Source organism: Octodon degus, unplaced genomic scaffold (assembly GCF_000260255.1).
Source record: "Octodon degus isolate 3935 unplaced genomic scaffold, OctDeg1.0 scaffold00131, whole genome shotgun sequence".
Lineage (NCBI taxonomy): Eukaryota > Metazoa > Chordata > Mammalia > Rodentia > Octodontidae > Octodon > Octodon degus.
In genome coordinates, this window is record NW_004524707.1 from 3300702 (window position 1) to 3327518 (window position 26817).

Below are 26817 nucleotides of genomic sequence, written 5' to 3' on the forward strand. Positions count from 1 at the left end.
GCCTAATGCTAGTGACTAGCCAGGAAATGACGAGCTTGTGCAGAAGGCCTCTGTGTCTCAACCTCAGTCCATCACCTGATGATCAAGAAAGCAAATCACTTGACCCTCCCTTCTGTTCTTCTTCCATAATGTCACAGCCCGGGGTTGTTGCAGTTACAAGCTGAGCCCTGAATGGGTGATATATACGTGATAGGTCTTCCAGGGTAGCTTATACCCCTACAGATGTGTAAGGATAGGATTACTCTCTTGGCATTTAGAGACCAACTGGTAGATTCAAACAAAGAGAGGTGCCTTCATGCCAGGAGTCAAGAAAAGATTTTGCTTAAAAGGGGCAAATTGATATAAGATATAAAACGATTTCTTGAGGTCATCCATCTCAGTGTCCTGAGAGTGGGCATAAGTAGGCCCAGCTCTGTAAAGCCCAGCATGGCCTGTGGCCTGAGTCATGCATTCCATCTTCCACTGATCCCTCCTTCAGCAAGGAGAGAGGCTTTGGGACCAGCCTTCTGTGCTTAGGTTGGCTGCTTCTACTTGCAAATCCATTCCTAGGTTTTTATAAAATGTATTTGGTATAGGGTCTCATTATGCAGCTTGGACTCATAATGATCCTCTTGTCTCAGCCTCCCCAGCACTGGGATTACAGGCACATACCACTACGCCTGGTCTCCAATCCTAGGTTTGTGGAGATGGAGCGTGAGAAGGCTTTTCCAAGGGTCTGTCTGCTCTTACCAGCTGATCGAGGGAAGAGGCCAAGTGAATGAGCGCTCCGGTTGGAGTCGTCAGAGAGCACCACACAGCCGGCCAGGCTGGTGCATGTGTTCTAGGCAGCATCAGGCTGCCAGTGCTGGGGGGCCTGCGGGCAGGTTTATGAGATTAAAGCCCAGTGCCCAATAAATAATTTAGCAGCTTTCTGCAGAAAACATACACGCAGCATAACGGTTACTATCTCCAGCAGTCTGATATGCACATACATTTTAAACTCACATCTCTTTCTTCTGCATGTTTCCACTTGATGTGGGGTCCAAAATCAAATAAGGAGAAAAGAAACACCATCTATCCCACCCTCTCCACTGTCCTGCCACCCGGGTGGGGCACCAAGCAAGAAACCGTTCTCTTCACTAACTGAAGGCTCGCTGCCCTCGACCACACTGCCCCCACCACACCACCCTTGCCACTCCCTGCTCTGCTTTGCTTTGCTGTTTGTGTCTGTAGGAAGAATCTGAAATTTCCACAAGGCAAATTACTCATTCAGAATTTGCTTTTCTTCTCCCAGGGGTGCCCTGTATGGAGCAAAGCTGGCTCCAGGTGCTGCTTCCCGCAGCCTCGCAAGTGACTTGCTTGTGGGCGCAGCTCAAAAGCTGGGATAAATAAATATCCCTGCCACGGCCACCGCAGTCCAGGCTGAAGTTTTAATGAGCCAGAAGTGGTGGTGATGGATTGGTAAGACTTGGTCTTGGCTGAAAGAGGGGGACGAGACTTGGAGAGGGAGGCGGCAGGCCAGGGAGGGCTGGGTGCCACCAGAAGAGTGGGAGAGAAGGCAGAGACACTGACAAGGAGTCGCTCCGTGAGCTGGAGCCATCAGCAGGCATTGAGAGACACGTGGAAATGTCTATAGCAACTGAGTGGGCAGGGGAAGACTGTGCCAAAGGGAGCCCTCCTCTCCAGATTGCAAACTTTACTGGTTTGGAATCTGGTTCACAGATGAGTAGCCTTCTTGGAGAGACAGGTGTGAGGGAGGGTGGTGGGATTTCCCTCTAGCTGTTATGGTGATCTTTGGGTGGCATCTTTCATGGCCCCAGCCCCTGACTCTTTCCACAGGAGAGGCTACCCCAGGCCCACCAGGCACCACCATGGAGCTCACCCTGGCCAGTCTCTGCACCTTTCTGGCCTTGAAAGCATTTACTGCCGGGGGCTGTGGTTTATCTCCCGTTGTTTATGGCCATGGGACAGGCTGCCCACAAATAGCTCCCCAAAGACTAGGGAAATGCAGGCATCTGCCATTCTGTGAGGCTCTTCCCAGAAATGAAAAGGACAGTCATAAAGTGTCGAAAAGGGAGGGGGCGCAGGGGTGGGGGCCATGCATCATAAAAAGCGTAATGGACTAATGCTAATACACAGACTGGCTGCTGCCCAGGGGTGTCTGCTGAGCTCAGACATAAATATTGGGGAGGCAGCAGGGAGACAGGTTTTTTATTTCTTTGATATGCTGGGGAGGGGAGGTTGGGCATATTTTTTCCTTCATTTCTCATTCTGTGGGCATTTCTCTGGGGATACCACCAATCTGCCTGGGACTAAAGCTACTCAACATTTTATGACTTCATGAGGGACAGTAATTAGGTTCCTGGGGAGACTAGAGATACAGGGGGGATTTATGGGTGCATAATACTGCCTCATGGGGTGTACCAAGTTCGGGGGCTCTGGTTGTACCATCCAAGACCTTGCAAGTGACAAGCCTACTGAGTGAGATGAGTACACTGGTGCTGACTGCCCAGAAGAGTGTGTGCATGGGCAACTGTGGACTTACCCAATACCAGCATGGTTTCCAGTAAAGGGACTAGTTAAGGTTCTTTATTTAGTGGGAACCAAAACAATAGCCAACTAGCAACCACCCAATGGGATGCTCCATCCCTGCTCAACCTCAGGTATGAAGAGAAAAACTTATTTTTTTAACTAATGAAAAGCACAGTCACTTGAGGACTCAACCACATAGACTCTTCTCTAGGGCTCTGTACTGAACAGTAACTATGGTCTCTGCTGCATGGGCCACTGGTCCACCATCGTCTGAGCACACACTTGCACAGAACCAGTAGTATGCACAAGGTGTCAGTGGGCCAGGTGGTAGAGGGTACAAAAGCCTTGTGGCCCCTTGGTTGATGTTGGGGTGCTCCTGCTCTTCCCTCCCCATGTGTCCCCTGTGACCTAGGGGAGAGCTCTGAGCCTGACATTTAAATATGCTTTCAGTCCATCTCAGACTCTACTTAGCCTAGCACAGGAGAGAGAAACTGAGGAAGCAACAATTCTGTCCAGTTGTTTAGCATGTGTGTGGGGGCAGAACAGAGAACAGGGAAGGGTGGGGGCAACAAAACCATCCCTTTTTCTCTGCATCTGGGTATTTGGGGCAGAGATGAGGAAGAGGGGGCAGGGCATCTTACTGGGTGTAGCTGACCTATGCTGCGCTACTTTGATACTTATTTAACTTTATGGGAGCCCCTACGATGTAGGTAGGACTGTGTTCCTGAGAGAGTAACAAAACACAGCTATGATCACAAGCTTGGTAAATAACAGAATGAGGACTTGAACTCAAATCACTATCTCTTCTAACAGTGACTAAACACAGGAAAGAAAAAAAATCAATAAGTGATATTTGGAAGAAAATGTATTCTCAGCCTGAAGGTCAGAAGGGCAGAGACTAATGCACCAACTGGCGCACACGAATATTCCGAGTGATGAAGGAGGTCACCACAGGCCATCGTTGAGAAGGGCTAGATGACTCTCGTAGATGATGACTCACGGTCACGCAGGCGGTGGTGAACTGCGGCCTGACCTCAGCAAGCTGCACAGGCTGTGCATTTACCTGTGAAAGCCAGGGAGGGCTCACCCTACCCACCACTGCAGTGTGGGTGTTAGTACGGGGCGGTCAGCAGCAGCTCAGCGAGGTTTGGGGGCGGGGTTGTGGGAGCACTGGTGTTGGAGTGAAAGCTCCCTGGGCCCATCCACAGGGTTCTGGCTCAGCCTCCTTCAGCTAAGCTAGGGACACTAGGGGACATTCTTCCTTTCTGCCTCATTGCCACCTTAAAGTCAGCAAAAGAAATCTCTGGGCCACCAAGTGTCGCAGCTTCAGCTGAGTGGCTCCAGGTTAGACCAAGGAAAGGCTGTGAGCTGAGGCTGGACCATAAGCAACCAGTGCTGGCTGCGGAGCATCCTCTGCGAGGGACTTTCGAGAGTGGCACAGGTACCTCGCTGCGCCCATGGCATCGGGGAGACCTGCTCTCAACTTCACCTTTGCCTCCTGACATTTTGGTAAAGGCCCAGGACAGATATAGAATGTGTAATTTTCACATCATTCCTGGCAAATCCCAGGTGCACCCCATTAAGCAAAGTTCCAAGGATGCGTGTTCTATCAAGAAAAAGACATGCCACACCGTGGTGCTTAGCTCAGGGCCCTATTAATAGCAACTCTAATTATATGGCTGGAAATTTAATTCATAGTAATGATTAGTGTCAGAATCAAAGGCATCAGGCATCAATATTGATGGAATTGCGAAAGCCCCATAAACAGAGAACCAGTGTCCGCCCCTCCCCCACCCAGGGTCTGCTGTAACTATTGCATTAACGTCGCTTCCAATTCTGCCAGATCAAAATGACTCCATTTCTCAGGGTTCTCCTCCTCTCCACGGAAACCTCTGCCCAGCCAGCTTGGAATGGGTATGAGTGGCACACAAAAGGTCCCAGACAATGTCTTTGAAGAAGAGCCCGGGGGCTCCCGGGAAGCACGGGGGATGGGCCCAGGCCTCACGCATTACACAGCGGCTTTTGGCCTCATCAGCCATGTGCCTTTGTCTCCCCTTCAGAAAGCTCATGGCAAACAATGAGGCCTGGAGAAAGGGGAGTCAGCTGGGGACTGTGTGTGGCATAAAAGGCTGCCACCCCATCCATTGTGACCCGGAGGAGGAAGCCAGAGGAGAGTGACACAGGCAGCGTGTGCCGAGGTGACAGCTGCCATGTCCTGGGGCTCCAGGGCACCCGCGTTCAGCAGAGCGCACAATGTCACTCTGTTCTCCACGCATCTTCCTGCACCTGGCTGATGGGCAGGTGGGAGCCAGAGGTGGGTGGGTGGAATCTCAGGGAAGCCAAGAAGGTGCTCCGAGAGCCGGAGAGCAAAATCTCGGGTTCCAGAGACAGAGCTCGGGGCCCAGAGGCTGGATCTCCACTCAGCAGCAGCATGACTTTGACTAAGTGGCCTAACTTTGTGCAGCCTTTGTGTATTTCTGTGTAGGATGGACATGATATTATCATTTGTCGGCATGCAGTAGGCTTGATTGAAGTAACAGCCCACAGCTTACATGCAGAAAATGCTTAGTTTATAGTATGTGAAAAAGAAAAAAAACTAGTGTATGTTTAAAAAGAAGACTATCACTTAAGACCTGAGGGGCCCAGTTCAGTGCTCTGAATTAGCTCCAAGGCATATATTTGCGGGTAAATAGCCTTCCTACTGGGCAGGCTCCAGTAGGACTCCCAGGAGTGTGGACCAAGGGTTCAAGCTGAATCTCTCCTGAGCAGGGCTGAGGGGGGAGGTAAGACAGAAGCTCAGAGGGTCTCTTGCTGGGGGCTGTGAGCCTCGGGGGCCAGCTCTAGCTTCTGCTTAGGAACTTCACACAGGCTACTGACAGACAGAGATCAGCCCAGTACCCCCAGGATGCAACACCCAAATCCAGAGTCAGGCTTTTCTCTGTTATTAAGACCCAGGGCAATTCTGAGCAGCTTATTCACCTTTCTGGGCCTCATTTATCTCATTTGCAAAATGGCACAATATACATCCTACTACCCAAAGTCAGAATGCTAAGGGTTTTGGTGTTGTTCCTCTCTAGCTATAAAATCAGTGACACACATGTCCAGGAAGGCTCCTGCTCTTGCTGGGTGACTCAGTCTCCCTCCTGGGGGCCCAGGGCCCTCTGCAGGATCTCATCTCCCTGGCCTGGCTCTGCCTTGCTCACATGCTCACCAACTCTGGGTCTGCTGGGTGCAGGGCGTGGGGAGCTCCCAGGCCATCACTCAAGCCTACTGATGCCATCACTCCTCTGGGGTTGGGTGGAGATACAACTGGGCGCATTAGGCTTTGCATAGAACCAAGTACAGTGAAGGAGGGTGATGGGGGACATCAGTGGCTCCAGCTCTTGAACTTCTTCCCCACCCTGGAGCCAGGAGATCTTTCTGAAGGTCAATGCCAAGAGAGGGCTAAAATCCCAGGAGACTCGAAAGGACAGAACCCAGGGTTGTCACCACTTTACATTTCCATATACTTGCTGCTTCCCTGGACAGAGGGGCATGGCAGCAAGGAGAAAAGAGCCAAGAGCAACTTGCCACAAGGTTTACCTTAATCACTCTGTACTACAAAGTGACCTAGGTACAACAAGACGCAATGTGTTAACCGTTGTTACTCTCCTATTATCTTGTTTTGAAATTTAATTGTATTTTTCTCCCTAAAATACAATTAAAAGAAAAGAAAAATAATAAAATGACTTAAAGATAGACTGGGCCCATCCCTGCTCTGAAACGTTTGTGGTTCCGGTTCTGGGGATTCCCACCTCTTCCCTCGGTGTGCCACCTGACCACGCCTGTGTGCACAACCTCATCAGTGTTGGTGCTGCCCTCCATAACACGGCAGAGAAACACCCAGCCCTCTTCGGTCATCCAAAGTGATACACTGAAAGAATCAAAGTGTTTGGACCTCTGGAAGAAAACCAAGAGTGCAGGAGTGACAGCGGCGGTACAAGCAGGAGTCCCTCCTACAGTGAGGGAGCTGAGGCTGCAGCGGCTGCCTACGGCTAAGTACCGACAGCGTGCCGGGCTCCCAGTCAGATATTCCACATCCCCTGTGTCTGAGCATCACAGACCTGCCAGGCAGACCTCAGTGGGCCAGCTGAGGAGCCTGGGCACCCGTAAGGTCACCCTGCTCTTGTGAGGCTGAGTCACGCAGTGCCAGGCAATTGCCAGGCCCTGGGAGTGTGCACAGGGGAAGAATGGCCCCTGGTCAGCTGGTTCTGCAAAACTTAGAGAGCGGAACCCACACTTCCCTAGCCCTGCCCTGGGGAGGGGCTGGTGCATACTGCTGGTGATAGAGGACTCCGAAAGCCCTCCCTGGTGACTAATGTGACTGGATGCCAAAGTCCAGCGGGATTAGGTTAGTTCGGCTCAGCTGGGCCCAGTCTTGGAAATATTTTTTCCCATGACTCAGGGCTGGGGACAGGGGCAGGATTCTCTTCCTCCATTTGACCTTGCAAACATGTCACTAGAAAGGAGCCTGGGCTGACAGTTTCAGTTCTCCTGGGAGCCAAGAAAGGAGTGGGATTTGGAGGAAGATTCAGAGATCTTAGGAATGACAGAAAGCACTTTGGTGCCAAGCACCATATTAAGTACTCTTCAGTACATGATCTTACTTAAGCCTTACAACAAGTATGGAAAGTGGGTATCATTATCCTACTCCAAAGCCATGCAAAATGTGTCTTATTATTCCACTCCACAGAAGGAAAAATTAAGGCTCACAGGCTAAGTAGCAATAGTGATAATATTTACCATGTTTCTGCCTAAGTTCCATACTCCATGCTTTCTGTGAACTATTTCTATTGTTCCATGGCATTTTTCATCTTCTAAATATACTACATATTTTGCTTACTTGTAATATTTGTCTTTCTACTTTAAGCAGTAATCTCCACTAGCCCATTTTTGACATTTTGCTCACTACTGTATAATCAGTCTTGGCATATAGGTGTTCAAAAATTTTTAACTCAATAAATTTTTCACTCCTTATTATAATCTCTCAAGGGATGAGATCAGCTCTCACTTTATAGCCAAGGAAAATGAAACTCAGAGATCTCACTCTTAGGCTGGAATCAAAATTCCATAAACCCATCTACTCTTTGTTATATATGCTGTCCTTCCCTAGAGGCAAAGGACAGGACCAGGTGGCCTCTGAAGGCCCTTCTGACCCTGAGATTATCCTGTCCATGCCCTTCCACAGGCCTGCAAGGCTCCAAGGCCTGTCAAATATGCATCTATATGGCTTGCAGCTTCCTACAGACAAGGCTTTGTGTTTTAGCCTCTTGAAAATGGAGCAGGGCCTGTTTGGGCCAGGATTCTATGCGTTTATGTCTTACCTCCAAGCTCCTTGTCCCCAAAACACAATTCTGTTTCACCTGCCCTGCAGTAAAGCCCTGAGCTACATTAACTCACTCTTGGGCTGGGAACCATCCAGCTGAACACACAGCCTGGTGCTTCCAAGGCTGGGTTGCACAGAAAGTGCCAAAGGGGCCAGAATAGAAAAGTACCAAAAATTAAAGGGCCTTCAGTCTCTCCCTCACTACCCACCTAGGACTCATAGTAATCCTCCTGTTTTCAGCCTCCCCAGTGCTGGGATTACAGGCGTGTGCCACCATGCCCAGTCTCAGTGGCCAGCTCAGTGCACCCTGGGGGTGTGGGCAGCGTGGCATGTGGCGCCAGGGATCAAACTCTGGTTCCTGTGCTTTTAAGCAGGCGCTTAGTCTGCTGAGCTATCCAGACAGCCTGTCTCTCCCATTTTGGAATGGCTCTGGAAGGTCAGGACTCCTTCCCAGCTTTGCCTGGGGTTCTGAATAGAACCGACACCCCTTGCTTACAGCTGTCACGCTGAGCAGGTGATGTTCACAGAGCGGGGGGCTCTATAAGCATGCCTCCTTCCTGGTGCCAACCAAATGCGGCTTTTCCCAGCTTTCGGAAGACCAGTCCCTAGGACCCAAGAGGCCTATAAAACAACAAAACAAACAGCGAGTCTGGCGGTGGGAGTCTGGGCAGGAAGCCAAACTCATTACCAGGACTGTGGTGGTGAGTTCCACCACCCCACCTCTCTATGCATGCTCTGGGGAAGCACGCAGGGCATCTTCTCCCCACTACCCCACGCCCCAGCACTGCTGGGATGCCTGAGGGAGCTAGGGAGCGAGAAGCAAGGTCACAAGTGTCAGGGCCGCAGCCGAGCCTCTGCTGCTGGACCGCAGTCCTGGCTGCTTACCTAATCAAGGGTTCACATGGAGAGACAAGTGAATCATTTCCACTCAGAGGAATGAGTGGCTATTGTTTGGTGGGATTGGCATCAGAGAAAGGAATGTTTTTCTGCTTTTCATCCAACTTGGCCCTCCATCCGCCAAGGCAACTCCACCCCATGCAGGAAGCCAAGTAACAGGTTAGGGACTTCTGGTTGTTTGGGGAGGAAATCTAGAGGCCAGCGTCAATATTGTCGGTGATGCGGGTTGGGGGGCACATAAGCTGGAGCAAGACGCTTGAAATTTCTTGGCTCAGCTTTCCGCATCTGTCCAGTGGGGCAGAATCACAGGGGGCATCATCCACTGAGGCACCGAGGGAGGCAGAGTGCCTTGTTTTGTACACAGCCAATGCTATCGTGTTGTCCAGTGCTAACACCCCCTTCCCTTGGGGTAGGGATCAGTTTGAGGCTCCTGATGGATTCTTTCAAGTCTAAGCTGCTAACACAAGAAGCGCCCATAGGGGGCCTGGCTCTGGCTTAGTCCTTTAAGTGGCTGCTTCCACAAAGCTGTCAGCCTCAGGTTGCTGGAGTTCGATCCCCACAACGCTCCAGCCAGCCAAACCTGCCGTAAAGGCATCCGGAGGAAAAAAAAAAAAAAAAAGAAGAAGAAGAAGTTCCCAGCCCCTGGTTTGGCAAAGTGACTTGCCTGTGAGATTGTGAAGAGAAGAACAGGATGAGGACTGATGAAGGCTTCCTTGGGGTGCAGCCAGGAGACCTTGCAATGGTGGGCCCCTCATGCAAGAGTGGAAAGACTTTTCTTCATGAAGTTCACAGGCACCTCAGTGGCTACTGTTAGCTGACAGGAGAATGGCGATGCCAAATGTAGCCAAGGACTTCCCCCGAGCTTGGAAAGTGCAAACACGCCCCACAAGTCCTGAGAACAGGACGGTATGGGGACAGCTAGCTTCTTGCTGACTGCAGACAAGCCCACTTCTGTCTAGGTGAGGCAGACAGCTGTGCCTGCGGCTTCAAGCCCCTGTTCCCTCCCCAGCCAGTGTTTCAGGGAGCACCAACCTCCTTCCTCCAAATGCTATCAGAAGAGAGACTCTTCCTGTACCTCACTGGAAGTTCTTGTTTCCTTGACTCCACACACCACTCTGGCCTACGCAATGCAGCAGGACTTCCGTTCCTTCCAAGCAAGCCACATCATGAGGAGTCATGCTTGTCTGATTCCATTCTATTCAGTGCAATTAGGGTCCCACAGCCGGTAGAACCCCGATGCACTGGAGACAGATTTCACAAGCTCTGAATGTATGAGAGGCACTGGATCTAGCAGCAGGGACTAGATGACATGTGTATGAAAAAAGAAGGTCCCAGCTCCAAGGATCTGTGACTCTCCAGAGAGGTGTGTGCCTTGGCATTACTCCCCAGTCAGACACAGGGAGGTGTGAGGAAGGGATCACTCATAATTGTGGAAGGGATGTAGCCAAGCACTTGCCACAGTCCTGGAGCACTAGGTAGGGGATCTGAGGCTGAGAGGGAGTGGGGAGCTAGCAGCTCCTGCAGCTACATAAGGCTCCCAGGGCCAAGGGGCTGAAGAACTGAGGCAGAACCTCACCTCGGCCTCTGCAAGGGGCCCAACAGGAATTTGAAATCAGGCCCAATGCAGCAGCTTTTATAGCTGCACATGTGGGAAGAAATCTGAGTGGCTTTACCCTGAAACTGGACCAGTCCTTCCACTCATCCTCTTGCATTGTCTACCTGCCCGGTGTGGTCCCTTCACTCCTGGTCCCATTCTTTACGTTTGGGTGGCCTCCTTGGCTTCTCCTCAAAACCAGGATAGTCATCTACAGTGAGTTTCCAGTTCCTGTTGCCACTCTTCCTCCACCTGTACCTCCATGTCTCACTGGACTCCCACAGCTTGCCCTTCCCCAGGAGGGATGCATCATGGTCCATCATGGCTGGGTTCCCGGGTACCCTGCCTTCCCCTTACTGCATTCTGTCCCAGGCCTCCTGCCATCATAATCTTGGGTATACCTTGTCCTGTCTGTGCCAAGCACTTCCCAGACCGGAGAGGCTTTCTGCCACATGGCAGACAGGCTCAACCCAGCCTTATCTTCAGACCCCACAGGTAGGTGCCTTGGTCTTCCTCTCCTTGCTTCTCTTTTCTATCTCAGCCTGTACTCTTTGTCACATCCTGCACTGCAGGAGTCAGAGAGAGGCAACATCATGAGAGAGATCATAGGGCTCAAAGCAGAAATGGCTCCAGAGTCACGGCTTCCCTGATTGGCCATTTCCACTGCCTGGGTGTAGACTGTCCTTCCCTTTCACCCTCCTCTTGAGTCAACTCTTTCCATTATGGGAAAATTTGTTTATTAAAAAGTCCTTCCCTACATTAAGGGAAAAACTGCTTTGCAGGAACTTGGACTCACTGGGCCTGTGCTGACCTCTGGGGCCACAGTGACTAGGTCTAATTCTTCTTCCACAGCTTAATGCTACGTATGCAAGTTGTAGAGCTGAAGGATCAGGGCGCAAGTCCCGGCTCTACCATTCACATTGCTAAGTGTTCTTGACACATTCTTTACTTCTCTTGGCCTCTATTTCCTTATCTATAAAACGGGAATGATAACAGAAAGCTACTTCCTACTAATTATGCCCAAACGAGTTTAGTTAGAAAGCTCTTAAAATAACACCTGATGTAGTAAGTATTCACTAAGTTTCAGGATCCAGGGAGAGCTTCCTTTTGTCCTGCATTATCCTATTTTTTTTGGGCTAATATCTTTTGGAAAATACCCTTCACATAGCACAGTGCCGCCTCCTTCCAACCCTGATTTATCTTGCGCATCATACCCTGTGGCTCCCACCTTACAGTACAGTCCTTGGCACTCAGGATCCGGAAGCTGTCTGACTGATGTGGTGACTGAGGACTCATCAACTTCTCTGAAGCAGCATCACACAGCTAGCTCATGGCAACCTTGTGGTCACCATATGTTGCACCAGGATCTTTCTCATGCAACTCCATGGGGGCCTGGGGCCACCCAGGGCTCCCCCACCTTCTTCCTGTCCACAATTTCTGGAGCCTCTGTGTGCTCTGGACCTTCTCGGTGTGTGCTCTGTACTTGCTTGATACAGCACCTGAGCTCTAGACTGTCCTTCCCTTTCACCCTCACTCAACAGTTTTGTCTCAACCAGTTTTCAACGGGCCCTAGTAATCTTCCCCTATGAGGATGAGCACACTTTAGTTGCTAATTTTACTTGCCTTATTCAGCCCTGTGGCGAATCTCTAACTTCTTTTTTCTAGCAGTGGTTGGCCCCAGGCCCTGAACCTAGTCTATCAAGCCCTGTGCATCTTGGCTTTGAGGTCGGATCCTCTTTCAGTTTGTCCTTTTCACCTGCTTCTGGTTTGGAGGGCCATGGTCTGGCCTACAGCATGGGCATACTCTGTGTGTCCCACCGAGAGCAGGGTGTGGGCAAGGATGGGATACAGCGCCCAGAGCACCTGGTGGCCATGCCACTTGAGTGAGTCTCTGCTTCCTCTGAACTTCTCCATGAGGACATCCTGTTCCTACAGGATCCCTAGATGAGGGCTGAACCGTCTGACAGACGCCTGGCCAGCAGGGAAGAAGTGAGTAGCTCTGACACACCCGGCTTCCCTCCCCTCTTGAAACTCTTAGCTATTTTTTTCTTTATTTTCCTTCCTGTGTTGAAAGAGCTATGGAGCCTAAGCCTTGGTAAGGGTTTCCTGGGGACATTCCACAAATTCCGCATGGGCTGTTTCCCTGGAGAGGGTGGGGAGCAAGAGACTGGGTGAGCAGGAGGCCAGCAGGAGCCAGAGTGTATCAGGTACCTCAGAGCTGTGTGGGTGGGAAAAGGGTGAGTTGCTCAAAGGAGGGGGCTGGGTCCGGTGAGCTCATAGAAGCAGCTGGAGAAAGGCCAAGGGAACAGTAAGAAGAGCAGACAGCTCACAGGTTGCAGCAAGCCGTGGGCAGCCACGCCCCCAGCCTTACCCTGGAGCCCCGGACTTGCCTCACTGTTTGCCGCGGCTCCTGCAGGGCTGCGAGAATTTGGCCAGCTTGGGTGTGTGGCTTGAAAAGATGCCAAGCAGCCCTCCTGTGTGTTCTGTGCAAGAGGCCCAGGGACAGCAGAGGGCAGAACAGCACCCCTGGAAGTCTGGCTGGTCATCCTTCCCTTCCGCATCTCCCTGCGTCCCTTCTGCCAGCCCCTTTCATTCTGGTCTGAGGCTGAAGACAGTGGAGGCATCAGCCCCTGGCTGAACTCTGCAGCAAGCCTGGGCCTGCAGATCCTTCTTGGTCTCTATTAGTGGTTTCCAAAACTGTTTCCTTAGATTAAAAGGTGTCAAGTTGGGGGACAGGAGGGCAAGAAGCAACTTGTCCTAGACCTCTATGCTTGCACAAGTCACTTTTCTTCTGCAGGCCTCAGTTTCCTCAGTGAATACTGAGTGTATTGGGCTGGATGATCCCTAAGATTTCTTAGAGAATGATTCATTTTCAAAACAGCTGGAGGCTATCCCATGAGTGAACACTTGCTGAACGCAATAAGAAAAGGAAGGGTCTAAGTATGAATGAATGATTTTCCTTTAATAGAACTTTCAAGAGAATAAAGGAGCCAGAGTCACACTAACTGTCTCCAGGGACTGCAGGTGAGGGAAAAGCTCAGGGGAAGGCAGTAAGCACCAGCCTAGGTCTGGCCGCTGCTGTCCCTTATCAGGGTTTTGAGCCACTCAGAAAGATGTGGTCCCTGTGGGCAGATGACACTCTGAGAGGAGCCTCACAGGGAAGAGTTCTAAGCCACAGGGCTTATGACCAGGACGAGGAGTGTGTGGGCTGGCTGTCAGCCCCCACCAGGCCTGTGCTGGGTACAGTTTGTCTATTTGGATGCAGCGCCTTTGGCTGAGCAGGAAGTAGCAAGCCTCGGGGTCCACGCAGAACTGCATCTGGTAGAATATAGCACTTTTCAACTGTAGTGGACTCTCCTCTAATGACTGCTTTCCTCTTTTGCTTTGGGAAAGCAAATGGAAGGACCATACTCATCTCTCTTCTATGTGCTGAAAAGCAAGCCAGGGTCCTCAGAGGAGGACACAGGACATGGGCAAGTAGGAACCCTCAACAAGAATGAGGAAACGGCCAAGGGGCTTTGCAATCCTAAGATGTCTGCAAGGTTCAGCGCCTTCTCATAAATACAGACCAGTCCCTTAGGCCTCCTCGGAGGTAACTCAGAACAAACAACATGGAAACTCCTCCTCAGGCCCTCTCCCAGCTGTGCTTCCTACATGTTCCCAGACAACAGGCTCCCCAAGGCTCCACGTGGATCAGGAGGCAGGAGCTGCAGGGATGATGGGGACATGAAGTGGGGAGACGCAGCAAGATGGTGTCTGTTTCCTGCTCCACAGGTGGTGGGATGCTGAGAGGTGGCAGGAGGGGACACTTGGGAAAGGGGATTAGCTGGGGCTGGAAAGCATGTCGCTGCTGTAATCCCACGTAATGAACCAGGCTGTCCTGCCTCTCAGCACCCTAAACTGGAGACAAGCAAGTACAAGCCGCTGGGCTCAGCCCACTGGGCTGCAGGGCTCCTCCGTGCTGCCAGCCCAGGCAGCCTGCTCCCTGCAGCTGGCAAAGTCACAGAACAAGAAGCCAGCTTCCTCTTGGAGCTGTGCTTTGGGTATTGAGGTGGGAAGAGAGAGTCTGAGACTGCAGGAAGGAGAGGGTCAGGTGAGTGGGCGAGAGCCTTATACCATAGGGAGGCGGCACCTAGGCAGGATTTTAGGACTACCAGCCATAATTGCTTCAACCAACTTCAGTCAATTCACTGAAAACTTTTCACCAGTACAGTCAACTCTATATATCCCAGGGAGTGATTTAAAATGGGGGTGTTCATGATGTAAATACTAAAAAATAAGTTCCACTTGGTTTGAGAATGAAGAGTGATTTTTTTGCCCTTTGTTCAGGGTACCTAGAAAGTCTTCCAGGTCTGGCAGGATGCAAACAGGTTCACACCCTCCAGGGACCCACTGGCTGATGGCTGCAGGAAACTGCGTGAAGAGAAGCCAACAAGATCACCTTTGCCTCCCTCTCTGTTCCACATCTTTGCTCCCAAGAAAAGGCAGGTGCCTACAGTTGAATCTCTACTGCCAGCCACTTCTCAAAAGGACTCTCAGGTAGAGGACCTGATGGGGTGATGACAGTCACACACAGAACCTTACCTTTTTCAGTTTGCCGTTCTTTGTCCCCACGAAAACCACACTGTAGCCATTGTAAACATAGGAGGCAACGGAGGTCATGCGGTCCCGGCTGGTGGTGTACAGGGTCAGGCCCTCCACTGGGGTAGATCCTCCCAAGGGCTGGTTGATGTCCAGTCCACAGAAGTTGTCGTCAATGGGGACAGGCTGCAGAGGGGAGTGGAGTCAAGGTGAGTGTTGTAAAGGCGAGGTGGCATCTACCACCTCAGATCATTCCTTCCCACCCCTGCCAGACTACAGGCCCTTGCCTGGGGATGAGGTTCAGGGGATCAGAATATGCCACCTCCCATGGACCTGGAAGGAAGAATGGGCAGCTGCTCCACTCACCTGGAGTCCCCACACCCACCCTTCTTCCAGGAGATCCAGGCCCCATTTGTACAGCTGGATGTTGGAGCCCATATCCTGGTTAGTTTAACATCCACAAGGACCATAGCACTGCGAGTAAGTACCCTTCTGCCTGGGACAAACCCCTCCTCAGAGGGTAGTCTGCCTAGAGGCAATGACACACCACTGCCACTAGCCCGAAGAGGGTTTCTTTTTGGCTTCTTGGTCAGACTATTGTTGCCTGGACTATCCAAGATCCTCACTGGGACCCACGGAACTCTAAGCTACTCACCAATCAGTACGATCTGTGATTGTGGGAATACATTAATGGACCATCCAAGACACCCCCAGATGGCTGGTCTGAGTGCAGTGGAGCCTGGCAACAACTCAGACTCCTGTGGCAGGGGCTGCAGACTGGGCCAGGAAGAGCCCTAGGCTGGGACAGCTGCTCCCTCTGGGTCTGGGAAACTACTGCTGGAAGCATAGAAATCAGCGTGGAGATGCAGTCCTTGCACCCCTCAATCTCCATTTCTCAACCTTGCCAGGGAAGAGCAGGCTGACACTTTGCTTGGTGACAGCATCATTTCCTTGGAATAATTGGTTCATCAGCTACAGTATATGATTTTCTGTAAAGCCAAAGATGTTGCTTCCATTTCTTCAGTTCCACAGGGAACAGGGACTTAGGCTCTTAGGATACCTCAGTGTTTTGCGAAGAACAGTTTCTCCTGCTGCAGGCTGGCATGGTGGCACTGCACTGGGTGTAGCTGTATCCTTCAGGAAGTGCTACCAAGTTCTAGGCTAAGGAAGACGTTGGGGCCTGGGGCCCAGGAAGCTGCACACAGCAGAAGGAACAAGCCTCTCAGGAAGGGAAGTCCCAAGAGCATGCTGCAGGCAGCACTGGGGGATGTTGCATTGGTGCTGGAAATCAACCATGGTCGGGTATTTACACCGGGGGAATTAGCAGTGCTACCAACTGAGTTCTCCTTCCAGGGCCTGCAGACAGTCAATCATCTACATGTTGCCAGCATGTCAGTGGGGCAGTAAGAAAACTACTCCCTAGAAAGGCAAGACCAAGTACTCAGCTACTACCTTTTATATTTTCTATGCCTGACCCCCATCCTGCACCTCACGCAGCAGCTGCCCATTCAGAGCCAGGTCAGCCATGTGTTAGTCCTGTCTTTACCACTATTCAACTCAGCGACCCTGACAATGTCACACGCCCTCTCTGGGCCTCAGTTTTCTTGGGTCACCTGGAGAAGGTCATCCTCTAGCTTCCCTTTCCTAAGGCACTGATTTCAGGGCTTCTGTTTTTCCCCCCTTTCTCCATGGATAAGAGATGGGGTCTGTTCCCTGGGAAATGGAGAGAGCCCATACACAGTTATAACCCAAGCCAGCGTTTGAGAAATGGTGACAGAAGGAAAATTCTTGCTGGGGATTGTGGATTTTTCTGCATCCCTCCTGACTCTAAAATCTGCAGGACTGTAAAGGAAAAGGCTGTTTTAAGGCCAAGCCCCTGGGATTGGCTGTGATTTATTTTTCTCTACAATTTCTTTCTCAAGATGCTGTCTGAGATGCTCCTACCCACCTTGTGCCTCTCTACTTTTGCTGAAGTAGCAAGACCTGGAAGGTTGGCTTTCCTCGGAGCAGGGTGGCCAACAGTGCGCTTGGACTCGAGTCGTAGGAACTGCATGGAATGCACATTCCTGCTTTCTTGTTTATACCGTTTTCATATTAGTTTTTGGTGAGTGTATGTGTTACCATCTGAAAAATGGGGTCCATCGGGTCCCTGCAATGATATGGTGAGACAGCCCTTAAATGGCTGAGCCCAGCCTTGGTCCATCACTGACTTGGTGGCCATGGTCTTTTTCTCCCTCTCCTTTACCCCTTTTCTGAGATAAAGCTCCAATCTTTGACTTCAATTTCTATGTTAGTCCAGAGATTATGTTAAAGTCAGGCTCAAGGGCCACAGAATTTCTCAGTGATCCTTCACCCTCTACAGGGTCCCCTGCTGTCCAGGCTGTACCCCAGGGGTCAGAGGGCAGCGAAGTGAGGAGTTATCCTCTCTGGGTCCTGCTCAGTCTAGATGTCACCTCTCCTCCAGTGCCTCTGCTGTCCTCTGGTCACAAGCCCAGGCTTGTCTCTGCACGGCACTGGAGCAGGGCAGGGTGTCCTCTTCCTCTTCCCTCTGGCTCTGAAGCAGGCAGGAATCAGCAGTTTCCTCCGACAAGGGCCCTCTGGGCAATGGGAACCGCTAAATTCCGCTCTGGCTTAACCCTAGCCTCTCCCCTCTGCTCCTGGCAGCTGCTTAGGGGATTTGGTCACAAACGGTAAGCGTCAGAGAGGAATTTGGGAGCTATCTGGTCCAGCTGCCTCATTCTACAACAGTGAGGCAAGTAAGCAAATAACTGGCTGTTATGATTAGCATTAATAATTAGCATTGCTCATTTATTGAAATTATGCACGAGGCACTGTGCTAAGCATTTCACATAAATTTTCTCTTTGATCCTCATAATAACTACAAAATGAGGACAAGATTATTTCTATTTTTAAAATTGAAAAAATTATGGATCGGGCCAGGTACATAAGTTGCCCCAAGCCACACAGGACACAAATGGGAGAATGGAGCTGCAGTGTAACCTGCTAGGCTCCAAGCACATGATGACGAGAGAAGAGGCCTGGCTCAGGCGCGACCTGGTCCCAGTATCGGGCACCTTCCATTCAGACCATGCAGATGGTGACAAGGGCCTCAGTCTCCACTTTCCCCCCAGACTCAGAGTGAAAGCCCATAGCCCTTTACACAGAAACCTATTCTTAGCCCTTCTCACGGTCCTAACATTAGATAACTAATACCCCAGGCATGGTGCTAGTCTCCCATATGCTTTCCATCCTGATCATCCCATGGCTGGAGCATTATGATTCCCATTTCACAGATGGAAAGGTAGAGATACTCAGTCAATTCTGGAGCAGGAAGCAGCACAGATTTAACTTGGACCCTGGTCAAGTTTGCGTAGTCATGGAAGCCTAAACTCATGTTTGCTACATTTTGTTACTAGGTGCTATTTTAAGTAATTTCTTTCTCTTCCTCATTAGATTAAGTGACCTGTGAGAGAAGTGGTCATAGTAGTGTTTTACGTTTACATCCCCAGTGACTACTATAGTGCTAGGCACCAGATGGCCTTCAGTGCCCTTTTATTGAATAAAAGGATGGATGAGTAGAAGGGTCAGTGCTGGAGAAAGGGAGAGAAAGAGGAAAGATGGATGGATGAAGAATGAATGGATGGATGGAAGAATGGATTAATGGACAGAGAAGAAAATGGGAGGGCTAGATGGACAGAAGAATGGAAGAATGAAAGCGTGGGTACTAAGAGAAGGAGGCGCGTCTTGACCCAGAAAGATGAAAGTAGACAGGAGAGGAGGAGAAATGGATGGGTAGAAGGTAGGAGGTCAAAAGGATGGGTGGATCACAGCAAGTACTGTAATGGGAGCACCCTGCCCCTCTGCCAGCATGTAGCACTGATTTTCTTTTGTCTACTGTCCTTAGGATTAAGTCCTGAGGACAGCCTTCCCTTCTCACCCTTTGGCAGACTCCTGGTGCTCTTCCAGTTTTCAAACTGTTTCATCAAACTGCACTTCCTTCCTTCTCCTCTGCTTCAGATATGTGATGCCCACTGGAACCCCTCACTCACCATCAGAGTGGCCTCACACCCATGCTCTGGTCCTGTCACCTCTGACCCATCCCATTTTCTGCCTTCTCCCTCAGGCTCGGCTCAGGCTATAGTAGCCTCCTGGCTGTCCTCAAAGTTGAGTTCTGAGTCATTTCTTCTTGCTGCTTGATCTTTGGAGTGCGTTCCTTAGACACCTTCTCTCTCTTGCTAGAACACCCCTTTCAGTGAGCCAGTCATCTCAGGCATGGCCTCTCCCTCTTACAGCGGGCAAGGATCACTGTTTCCCGACTACGTGCTTTATGTTTCCCTTTATCCTGCCTCTTAGCAGGGAAGACCACAAGTGGGGAGCTTGGCATGTGCAGTCAGGTGCACGAGACACACATTCAGAGTGATTCCAAGAATCATCATACACCCCCAAGTGTCTGGGTTAGTTGGTTACCACCTGGCAAATGCAGCCTGGATCTCTGCTTCCATTCCTCAGGGTTAGGAGCAGGGTATGCAGAGGGCTTGGGCAGCGGAGCACAGCCCACGGGCCTAGGGAGCAGGAAAGGAAGAGCCCCTTACCGCCTTAGTGCACTGGACATCCTTGCCCAGCAGCCAGTTGAGCTCCAGGTTGCCCTCGCCTTGGTAGCAGGACTGCAGACGCTCCTTGATCTGCAGGTTGATGGAGCGGATGGGGAAGGCACACAGGGCGGAGTCGTCGGGTGGGTGGTGGTACTGCTTCTGCCCTTTGGAGAAGATGGCAAAGAGCACGTCGTCCTGGCTGCTGATGTTGAAGGCCTGGGCCAGCGCCTCTCCGGGCTTGGCAAGGTAAGCGGCCTGTAGGAGGCGGTACTCCACACCTGCCCGCGTGCAGCCAAAGGGCAGGGATACATAGGAGTGGAACTTGGGGTCGTCCTTGCAGAGACGCACGATGCGAGAGGTGTAGAAGAGGTCCCCGGCGGAGTTGATGGACACCCCCTCCGGGGTCTCCGGCTGCACAGTGAGGAAGTACACGAAGCTCCCGCTGGCGAAGCCATAGATGTAGAAGATGTCAAAGTGGGAGACCAGGGCCAGGGTGTCAGAGGGGATCTTAATGAGGGAGGAGACAAAATCACTGTGGAGCTCGTAGTCCAGCATGGCGGAGGATTCCGGGTCTCGGGGCAGCTTGCGGCTGGACAGTGTGGGGAAGTAATCCTGCTTACCGTCCACAGCCGTGCCGATGAACAGCTTGCCGTCCTCGCCCTCAGAGCGCACGATCACGCCATACATGGTGCCTGTCTTGTTGACACTGGACAGGTAGTGCTCCTTCTTGTGCGAGGGCTCCACCAGGATGAAGAGGTCGTCCAGCCGCAGCAGCTTGCAGACGCCCTGGTAGAGGCTGCCGCAAGCCAGCAGGCGGTTCTCGGAGTAGTCGATGAGCAGCAGCTTGTTGACATTGTTGGTGAGCGTGAGCACCTCGCTGCAGGGCTGCACGATGAGCGGCGGATAGCAGGACTTGTTGTCCTCCTCCGGGCCCGTCTTGTGGGCCACCTGGATCGTCAGGTTACCCGTCAGCTTGTAGACCCGGTTGATGGCCCCCACATACACGGCCCCTGTCCCTTGGTGGACAGTCAAGTGGTTGAAAGTCCAGTCTCTATTCTCAGAGTGGAAGGCGCTAAACTGGGGCATGCCGGCTGCCCCAGGCACCAGCAGCACCCACAGTGTGGCGAGCAGCACCGGCGCGCTGCTGTCAGTCCGCGGGGCCAGTGGCCAGCGCTTCCTCTGTGCCATCCTGAGGGGGGCAAAGACTGGGAGGCAGCTCCCCCAGGTGCTCATCTCTGCCGCCTTCCTGGGTCGGCCTCACATGGCTCTGGAAAACACAAGGCAGGGTGGTCAGATTAGAAGCAAGGTCCAGGAGAAGCCCCTAGGATGCTGGGCCCAAGGTCCCCAAGCTGGCTGGCTCTGTGTGCCTCTTCCTTCTGTAGTTTGGGTTTTCTATTTTTACCATACTCTTGCCTGCTTAGGACTGTTCAGGGAACCCTCTCATCTATTTTTACACTATATATTTTTTCTTTTTTACTTTATAGAGAATCTCTATTTCTGTCCTCTTAAAACATCGTTTTTTATCTCTTTATGAGGTTAAAAGACTGCTGGAGTTCAGCAGCCAGTCAATGCTGGTGTCTCGGCTAGAGCCAGTCTTCCCCACCCAATTGTGGCCTCTTCCCCTAGGTGAGTGGAAACCACTCCTACCTCCTGAAAGCATGTTAAGAAGATCCTCTCCCAGGCTCTTTCAAGAGCCTGAGCATGCAAAGAAAACTCCTTGGTATTCTGGACTCCCGTTGCCCACAACTTTCCCCTGCTCAGCCATCCACTTCAAAGGAGAGGAGCAGGCCGGCCCTGAGCTCTGGTTCCCTTCCTTGCTCCTGGTCTCTTCTCTAGAAAGAGTTCCTACACTTGTTAGAAAAGCATGCTGTAGCTACTAAGCCTGGAGCTCCCACACGTGCCACTCGGAGCCAATAGCACCCCTTGGGTGGGGAGGATGAGCTGGGACCATGGGAAGCCTGCACCCTTGCTAAGACGCCCAGCTGTCCGAGCCCACTTTGGTCCCCTGCAGCAGGAGTTCTGGGCTGGGGACACATGCAGGGGGCACAGGGAGGCAAGTTAAGGCAAGGGTCTCCAGCTGCCGCCATGCCTCCTGCCGGCAGGAGCATCCATGGATTAGTGGGGACTCGGCAGTCCACGGCCATCACCAGCCCTGCTCCCTTCCTGCCGTGTGTACTCCAGGAAGCTGTGGGGGAGCAGGGCTCCTGGAGACATGCTGCAGAGCCACCTCAGGCATGGTGTGGGGGTCAGAGAGCGGAGGCAGCATCACTGTCATCCACCTGCTCAGCCCGGCTGCTCCTGGCTTCTAGACAGGGACAGTGGCAGCATGGCAGTGCTGGCAGGAGGAGGAGGCAGTGGGCCATCTGGCAGGGGGATCTTTGCTCCAAGTGGACAGATCACCTGGCACCCTTCTTGGACAAGTCCAGACAGAACTCAGCACTGGAGGAAGCCAGGACAGACACACGCAGGCAAGGGACGGAGCATTTGCTCCAAGGAAGCTTAGGAGCAGTCCGTCTGGCCTTCCACTCCCCTAGCTAGCTGGACTGGGCTATAATTAGAACAGATAACACTTGCTGGGTCTCCCCAGTTTTAGAAATTCTGCTTCCTGCTCCTCAACTCTGCACTCTAGGCCTGGAAGGGGTCAAGGTACCAGGGTAGGAGACACCTAGCCCTACTCCTCTTAGCAGGCTCTGTTGGGGCATTCTGAGTGACTCATGAGGCCCCAGGCTTCCTTGGAAAGAGGAAGGCGGCAGCATGAGGCTGACCTCAGCCACACTGACACAGCCCTTCCGGCACCAAGTGCACACCGGCAGTCTCCCAACAGATAGAGCTTTCGGTTTGGAAATGAGAAGTTATTTTGAGCTACGTCCTGAGGCCGGTAGTGGGACGTGAATTCCTCAAGAGGAGCTGCAGAAAGGAAATAACAGAATGCTCAAGTTCTCCAGCTAGACAGGGAATTGCAAGGGGTTGTTCCTTACAAGGGGCTGTTCTGGGTCACTAAGCTCTTCTTGTCTCAGGTGGAAAGTTCTGTGTCCTTCGGAGAGTGGAGGGGAGGAGGCTAGTGGTCACCATGCTGTGCTTTTTCAAAGTGTTCTTTGAAGCAAGATTCCATGAAATTGAGAACAGCTTCTCCTGTCTTCTCTGAAATATACGTGCACAGCTACGGTTGGCTTGTGGGTGGAGCAGCAACAATACTGAAAGACAAGGTGTGAGGCCAAAAGCCATCTCACCTCACTGCTTAGGATCCTCCCAAGACAAGCTTGAAAAAGCAAGTGGCCTTTGTTTCAGGCAAAATTTGGGAAGAAATCTGGACAAGCCAAGTCCTAGCTTCCATGTGGCAGGTTGGGATAACTGCAGTACCTAGCTCTGGCTGTCACAAGAAAACAAAGGTGACATGGTAGCTAGGGGACGCCCCAGCAGGGCCACTGGCTCCCGGCGACTGCTTCACCTGGGCGATCACTGAAGCCTTTCCAGGAGACAGCACTCTGGGCATCCCACCAGAATTTCTGACTTTGCATTTTGCTTAGGAGGGACAGAAAGAGTGGGCCTATGGTCCTCCACCTCCCTGACCCAGTGACAGAGCTCCTCTGGGTGGCAGGTGGTCAAGAAAAGAACAGGTCCAAGGGGAGTGTCTCCAGTCTACTGTGGCACAGTTCCCTACCCTGCCTCTCCACAGCTGCAGGGAGCCTGGAGGAAGTGCAGCCTTCGCAGAGGTGGACTGCAGGCAGGGACCTGGCCTCAGCTCTAGTGGTGCTGGAGGGAGGGTGCTCAGGAGTGCTGCTTCAATTTGTACTTGTGTCACTCAGGAGTTGTGCTGTGGCGTTAGGCTGTCTAGCTTCTCCCTGAGCCCAGTTTTCTGAACGTAAAAGGAAAGACATGGAGTGAGTCAATCTGTAAGATTCTTTTGCTCAGATGAAGCGCTGCCTCGAGGCCCGGCTCCTTCAGCTTCCTGCAGCGGCTGAGGCCCTCCTATCTACCTGCTGTGGCAGATGAGCCCAGGCATTCTCAAGAGTGTTGCAGCTGGCCTGTCTTCCTCTCACCACTCTGGCAGCACCTGTTGCGGGTCAGGGTACTTTTGATGACCAGCCAGGAAGTATGTCCCACCAGGCACAGGGCCTGCCTGCCTGCCTGCCTGCCTGGGAGCAGCTGTCACTGACTGGATTCTAGACAAAGCATGGTCCCCTGCAGCAAGTGAAGGAGAGAAGTTTGAGGCCCACCTCGGAAGCGCGCATAGGGAGTGGGGTCTGAGGGCAAGCCGGCAGCTTCCTACTTCCCGTGCGAGTGTGGGTGGTGCCAAGAAGCTGCTCCAAAGCAGCACCCAGCAGGCCAGGCTCAGGCTTCGCCCACCGCTGGGCCTCTTGTGGCACAAGAAGCAGTGTGGCATCATGGGCAAATGCTTTCACTCTAGGCTGGACATTTGGCTTCAAATGGAGCTGGAGCTTGACCTGCGGGTCAGGGCACCTGGCCATTCTGCGATACCATCTAACTGTATAAAATGAGATTTGTTCTCTTGTCTACCTCACAGGATTACTGTGATGAAGTTGGCCAGTACTTACGAGGTGGTTAGGACAGTGCCCAGCCATTTGATGTGTTTCTAATGCATTATTAGCCTTTGTTATTAGCAGTTTGTCTATTGATATTACCAGCTCCTTACCTCCATCTAGCCCACCATCTGTCTCAGAATGAATGTTCCACCCTGTTTGGTAGAAGCTAGTAAGCAAATATGGTTGTGCTGTTGTGCACCTCGAATTTCCCCTTAACCCCAATTTTCTGCTAATGTTAACCTTGGGAGCTTTCTAGTAACAGTGCCCTCTTCTTTCTGCCTAGTCATTTTCTCTGTCTGGTTCACGAAGCCACTTGCCATGTACATTATCAAAAGCCTCAATTGGCCTGGACTCTGTTCAGCTACTGATTTCTCCCTCCCTTCCCCATTCTCAAGCTGGGGCAGGCTACCATGGGACTCATCTGCAAGGGCTTCTGTGACATCTTCGCTGCCATGCTCCAATGTCAAGGAGAGGCTGTGCTTTCCTCGTTGGGAAGCAAGTGCCACTAAATATTTTATTTAGAGGGCCTGACGACACCATCTCTGAGATCAGGATCTAGGAAGCAGGTGTTGGTGACAGCCAGCGAGGGCATCCGATACCTTCCTGATCAGCTGCTGCAGACGTCAGTGGCAAAGCAGGGAGGAAACGACAATTGGGCATTTCCAGCTTAGCTCAGGGAAGACTCTCTCCTTCTGGCAGCTCTGTGTGGTTGCTCTTCCCAGGAGGACTGGGCGCGTACCCCTCTACTGTCATCTGGCCTCCATCACCACAAAAGGGGGAACACAGAGGAGTTATAGCTGGATACCATTTTGCCAAATTGAGTCAAAGTTCACACAAGTGGCTCTCACATGGCTGGACCATCTGTAGCTCCTCTCTGCTCACTACTACCGCCACTGCCTTGGCACTGAAGGTTCTCACAGACAGGGCAGGAAGTGGTGCTGTTACAGCTGTACCCAAGAGGTGAACATGTAGTCTGGACCCTGAGTAGCCAGAACAGGATGGGGAAAGGTAAGGAAGATAAGGAGGGCTGCACCATCCGAGGAGGAGTTGGCTGCTCCCCCTGGGATTCGCCCAGCCTCCTCCTCCTTCTCCAGCGGCAGAGGGGAATCCATCTTCTCCCCAGGTCTCCCTTTAGGCTTTGAGAGCCGGGCTTTCTCGTGCATCCAGAAGGAGTGGAGAAGAGTACTCCAACCCACAACTGTTTTCTTCAGATGAAGAAGACACAGAGGAAACAGGTTGTCCAGGGTGACCTGACGCGCAATGCTGACTGTTAGAGTCAGAGTGTCTGACTGGAGGCGGGGAGTGGGCTACACTCTGTCTGAAAGCCATCCTGTCTGGACAAGAAGGTGTGCTTTGATGGCAGTGCTGTCCCCTGATGGACAGGATGAGTTAGCTAGAACTGGGAGATGGTGCTCAGGGCAGAAGGGAAGAAAGAGGAAATCAAGATGGCCTTCTAGGTTGAGAACATGACCTCCTTTAGCTAATCCTGACCCAGGCAGGCCCAACCAGACATCACACTCAGGAATGCCACCCACATTGCATCCTGGAGGCTGTGGTGTCCTGTGCCACATCCTTTGGCGGTGTAGAAAACCCCAGACAAGCCAGATTTGGTTTGAGCACAGAGATTTTTATCCAACAGCGTCAGGACTGCAGTCGGGGGATCATAGTTAGATATTCTGGAACATCGCATCTACAAAGGACCTCACCAAATTTCCTGACATTGACCTTTCCTGCCGACTGTGTAGAAATAAGGTTCCCCAGAGGCAGGGGCTGGATCCTAATGATGTCAAAAGTCTCCTTTAGGTCTATGGTTTCTGTGACTCACAGTACACGAGGGCAAGCAGGCTAGCTGTGACATTCTGAGGCCCTAGTTCCTCCCCTGGAGGGCCAGTCCCGATGTCCCTTGCATGCTGAGTGTGCAGACACTCCAACACCCGTGGAACGTGACCTCAGATGTAGTCCAGGCACCTGGGGCAGCGCAAGGTGAGCTTGAGGGCAAGCGCAAGGCCTCAGCTGATGCCAACAGCTGAAAGGCCTCAATTAGAGTAAAAGGAGTTATCTGGTATTTAAATAATTATTAGATTGAAGGAATAATCATGGGTTTGAGCTGATTTTTCCCCACTGTCACCCTGATGGTGTCTATAATACTATTATTCAAATGCCCATGATTCTCATTGAGAAGAGACCAAGGGAGCGAGGCAGGGTGGGGGAAGGGCAGTGGGGGTGGGGAAGGGGCTCGTTTAATCTCCATGTGACAGGCTGCAGGAGGTACGATTAGTCTTTTTCTTATTTCAGCTGTCACTCATGCACAGACACCAAGATTGTTATTAGCGTTATTTTATGCACGCTATTTAAAGGGAGCAGGGGGAGGGGAAAGTGAGATTTCCTATGGAAAATAACGGGACCAAAGAAACAATTTAGATGTCACTGCTATACCAGCTGCGTTTGCTTCATTACTCGGATGTCATTTTCCCCACCCCAGACTCTGCAGTTACGTGAAGCTGAGGAGCTGGCTTGCTGAGAAGTGGAACGAAGGAAGGTGTGTGTGGCCAGAGGTGGGACCGGGCTGTGCCCACCAGCACCCAGCCTCCGTCTGCTCCCTGGGGAGGGATGTGGCTGAGGCTGTGGCCCCTCCAGGGTGTGCCAAGACAACTTCGGGCTGCAGTTTCTCTGCTTGTCTCGCAGGGACAGATCCAATGTCCAGTGGCTGAGGAGCTAGAGAAGGGGAGTTGG

At 51.9% G+C, this 26817-nt stretch overlaps 1 protein-coding gene across 3 annotated transcripts in view; it reads right to left on the bottom strand.

Annotated features, from left to right (window-relative positions):
* Nucleotides 1-26817, bottom strand: part of Plxna2 (plexin A2) — a 205160-nt gene that overhangs the window by 161205 nt on the left and 17138 nt on the right. For all 3 annotated transcript variants that reach the window (XM_004641153.3, XM_023701235.1, XM_023701236.1), the window contains exons 2-3: nt 19541-20807; nt 14952-15134 (exon numbers count right to left, since the gene is read on the bottom strand). In XM_004641153.3, the coding sequence (XP_004641210.3) occupies nt 14952-15134; nt 19541-20773 (1416 nt within the window). In that variant the 5' untranslated portion in view covers nt 20774-20807. The remainder of the gene's footprint in view (nt 1-14951; nt 15135-19540; nt 20808-26817) is intronic.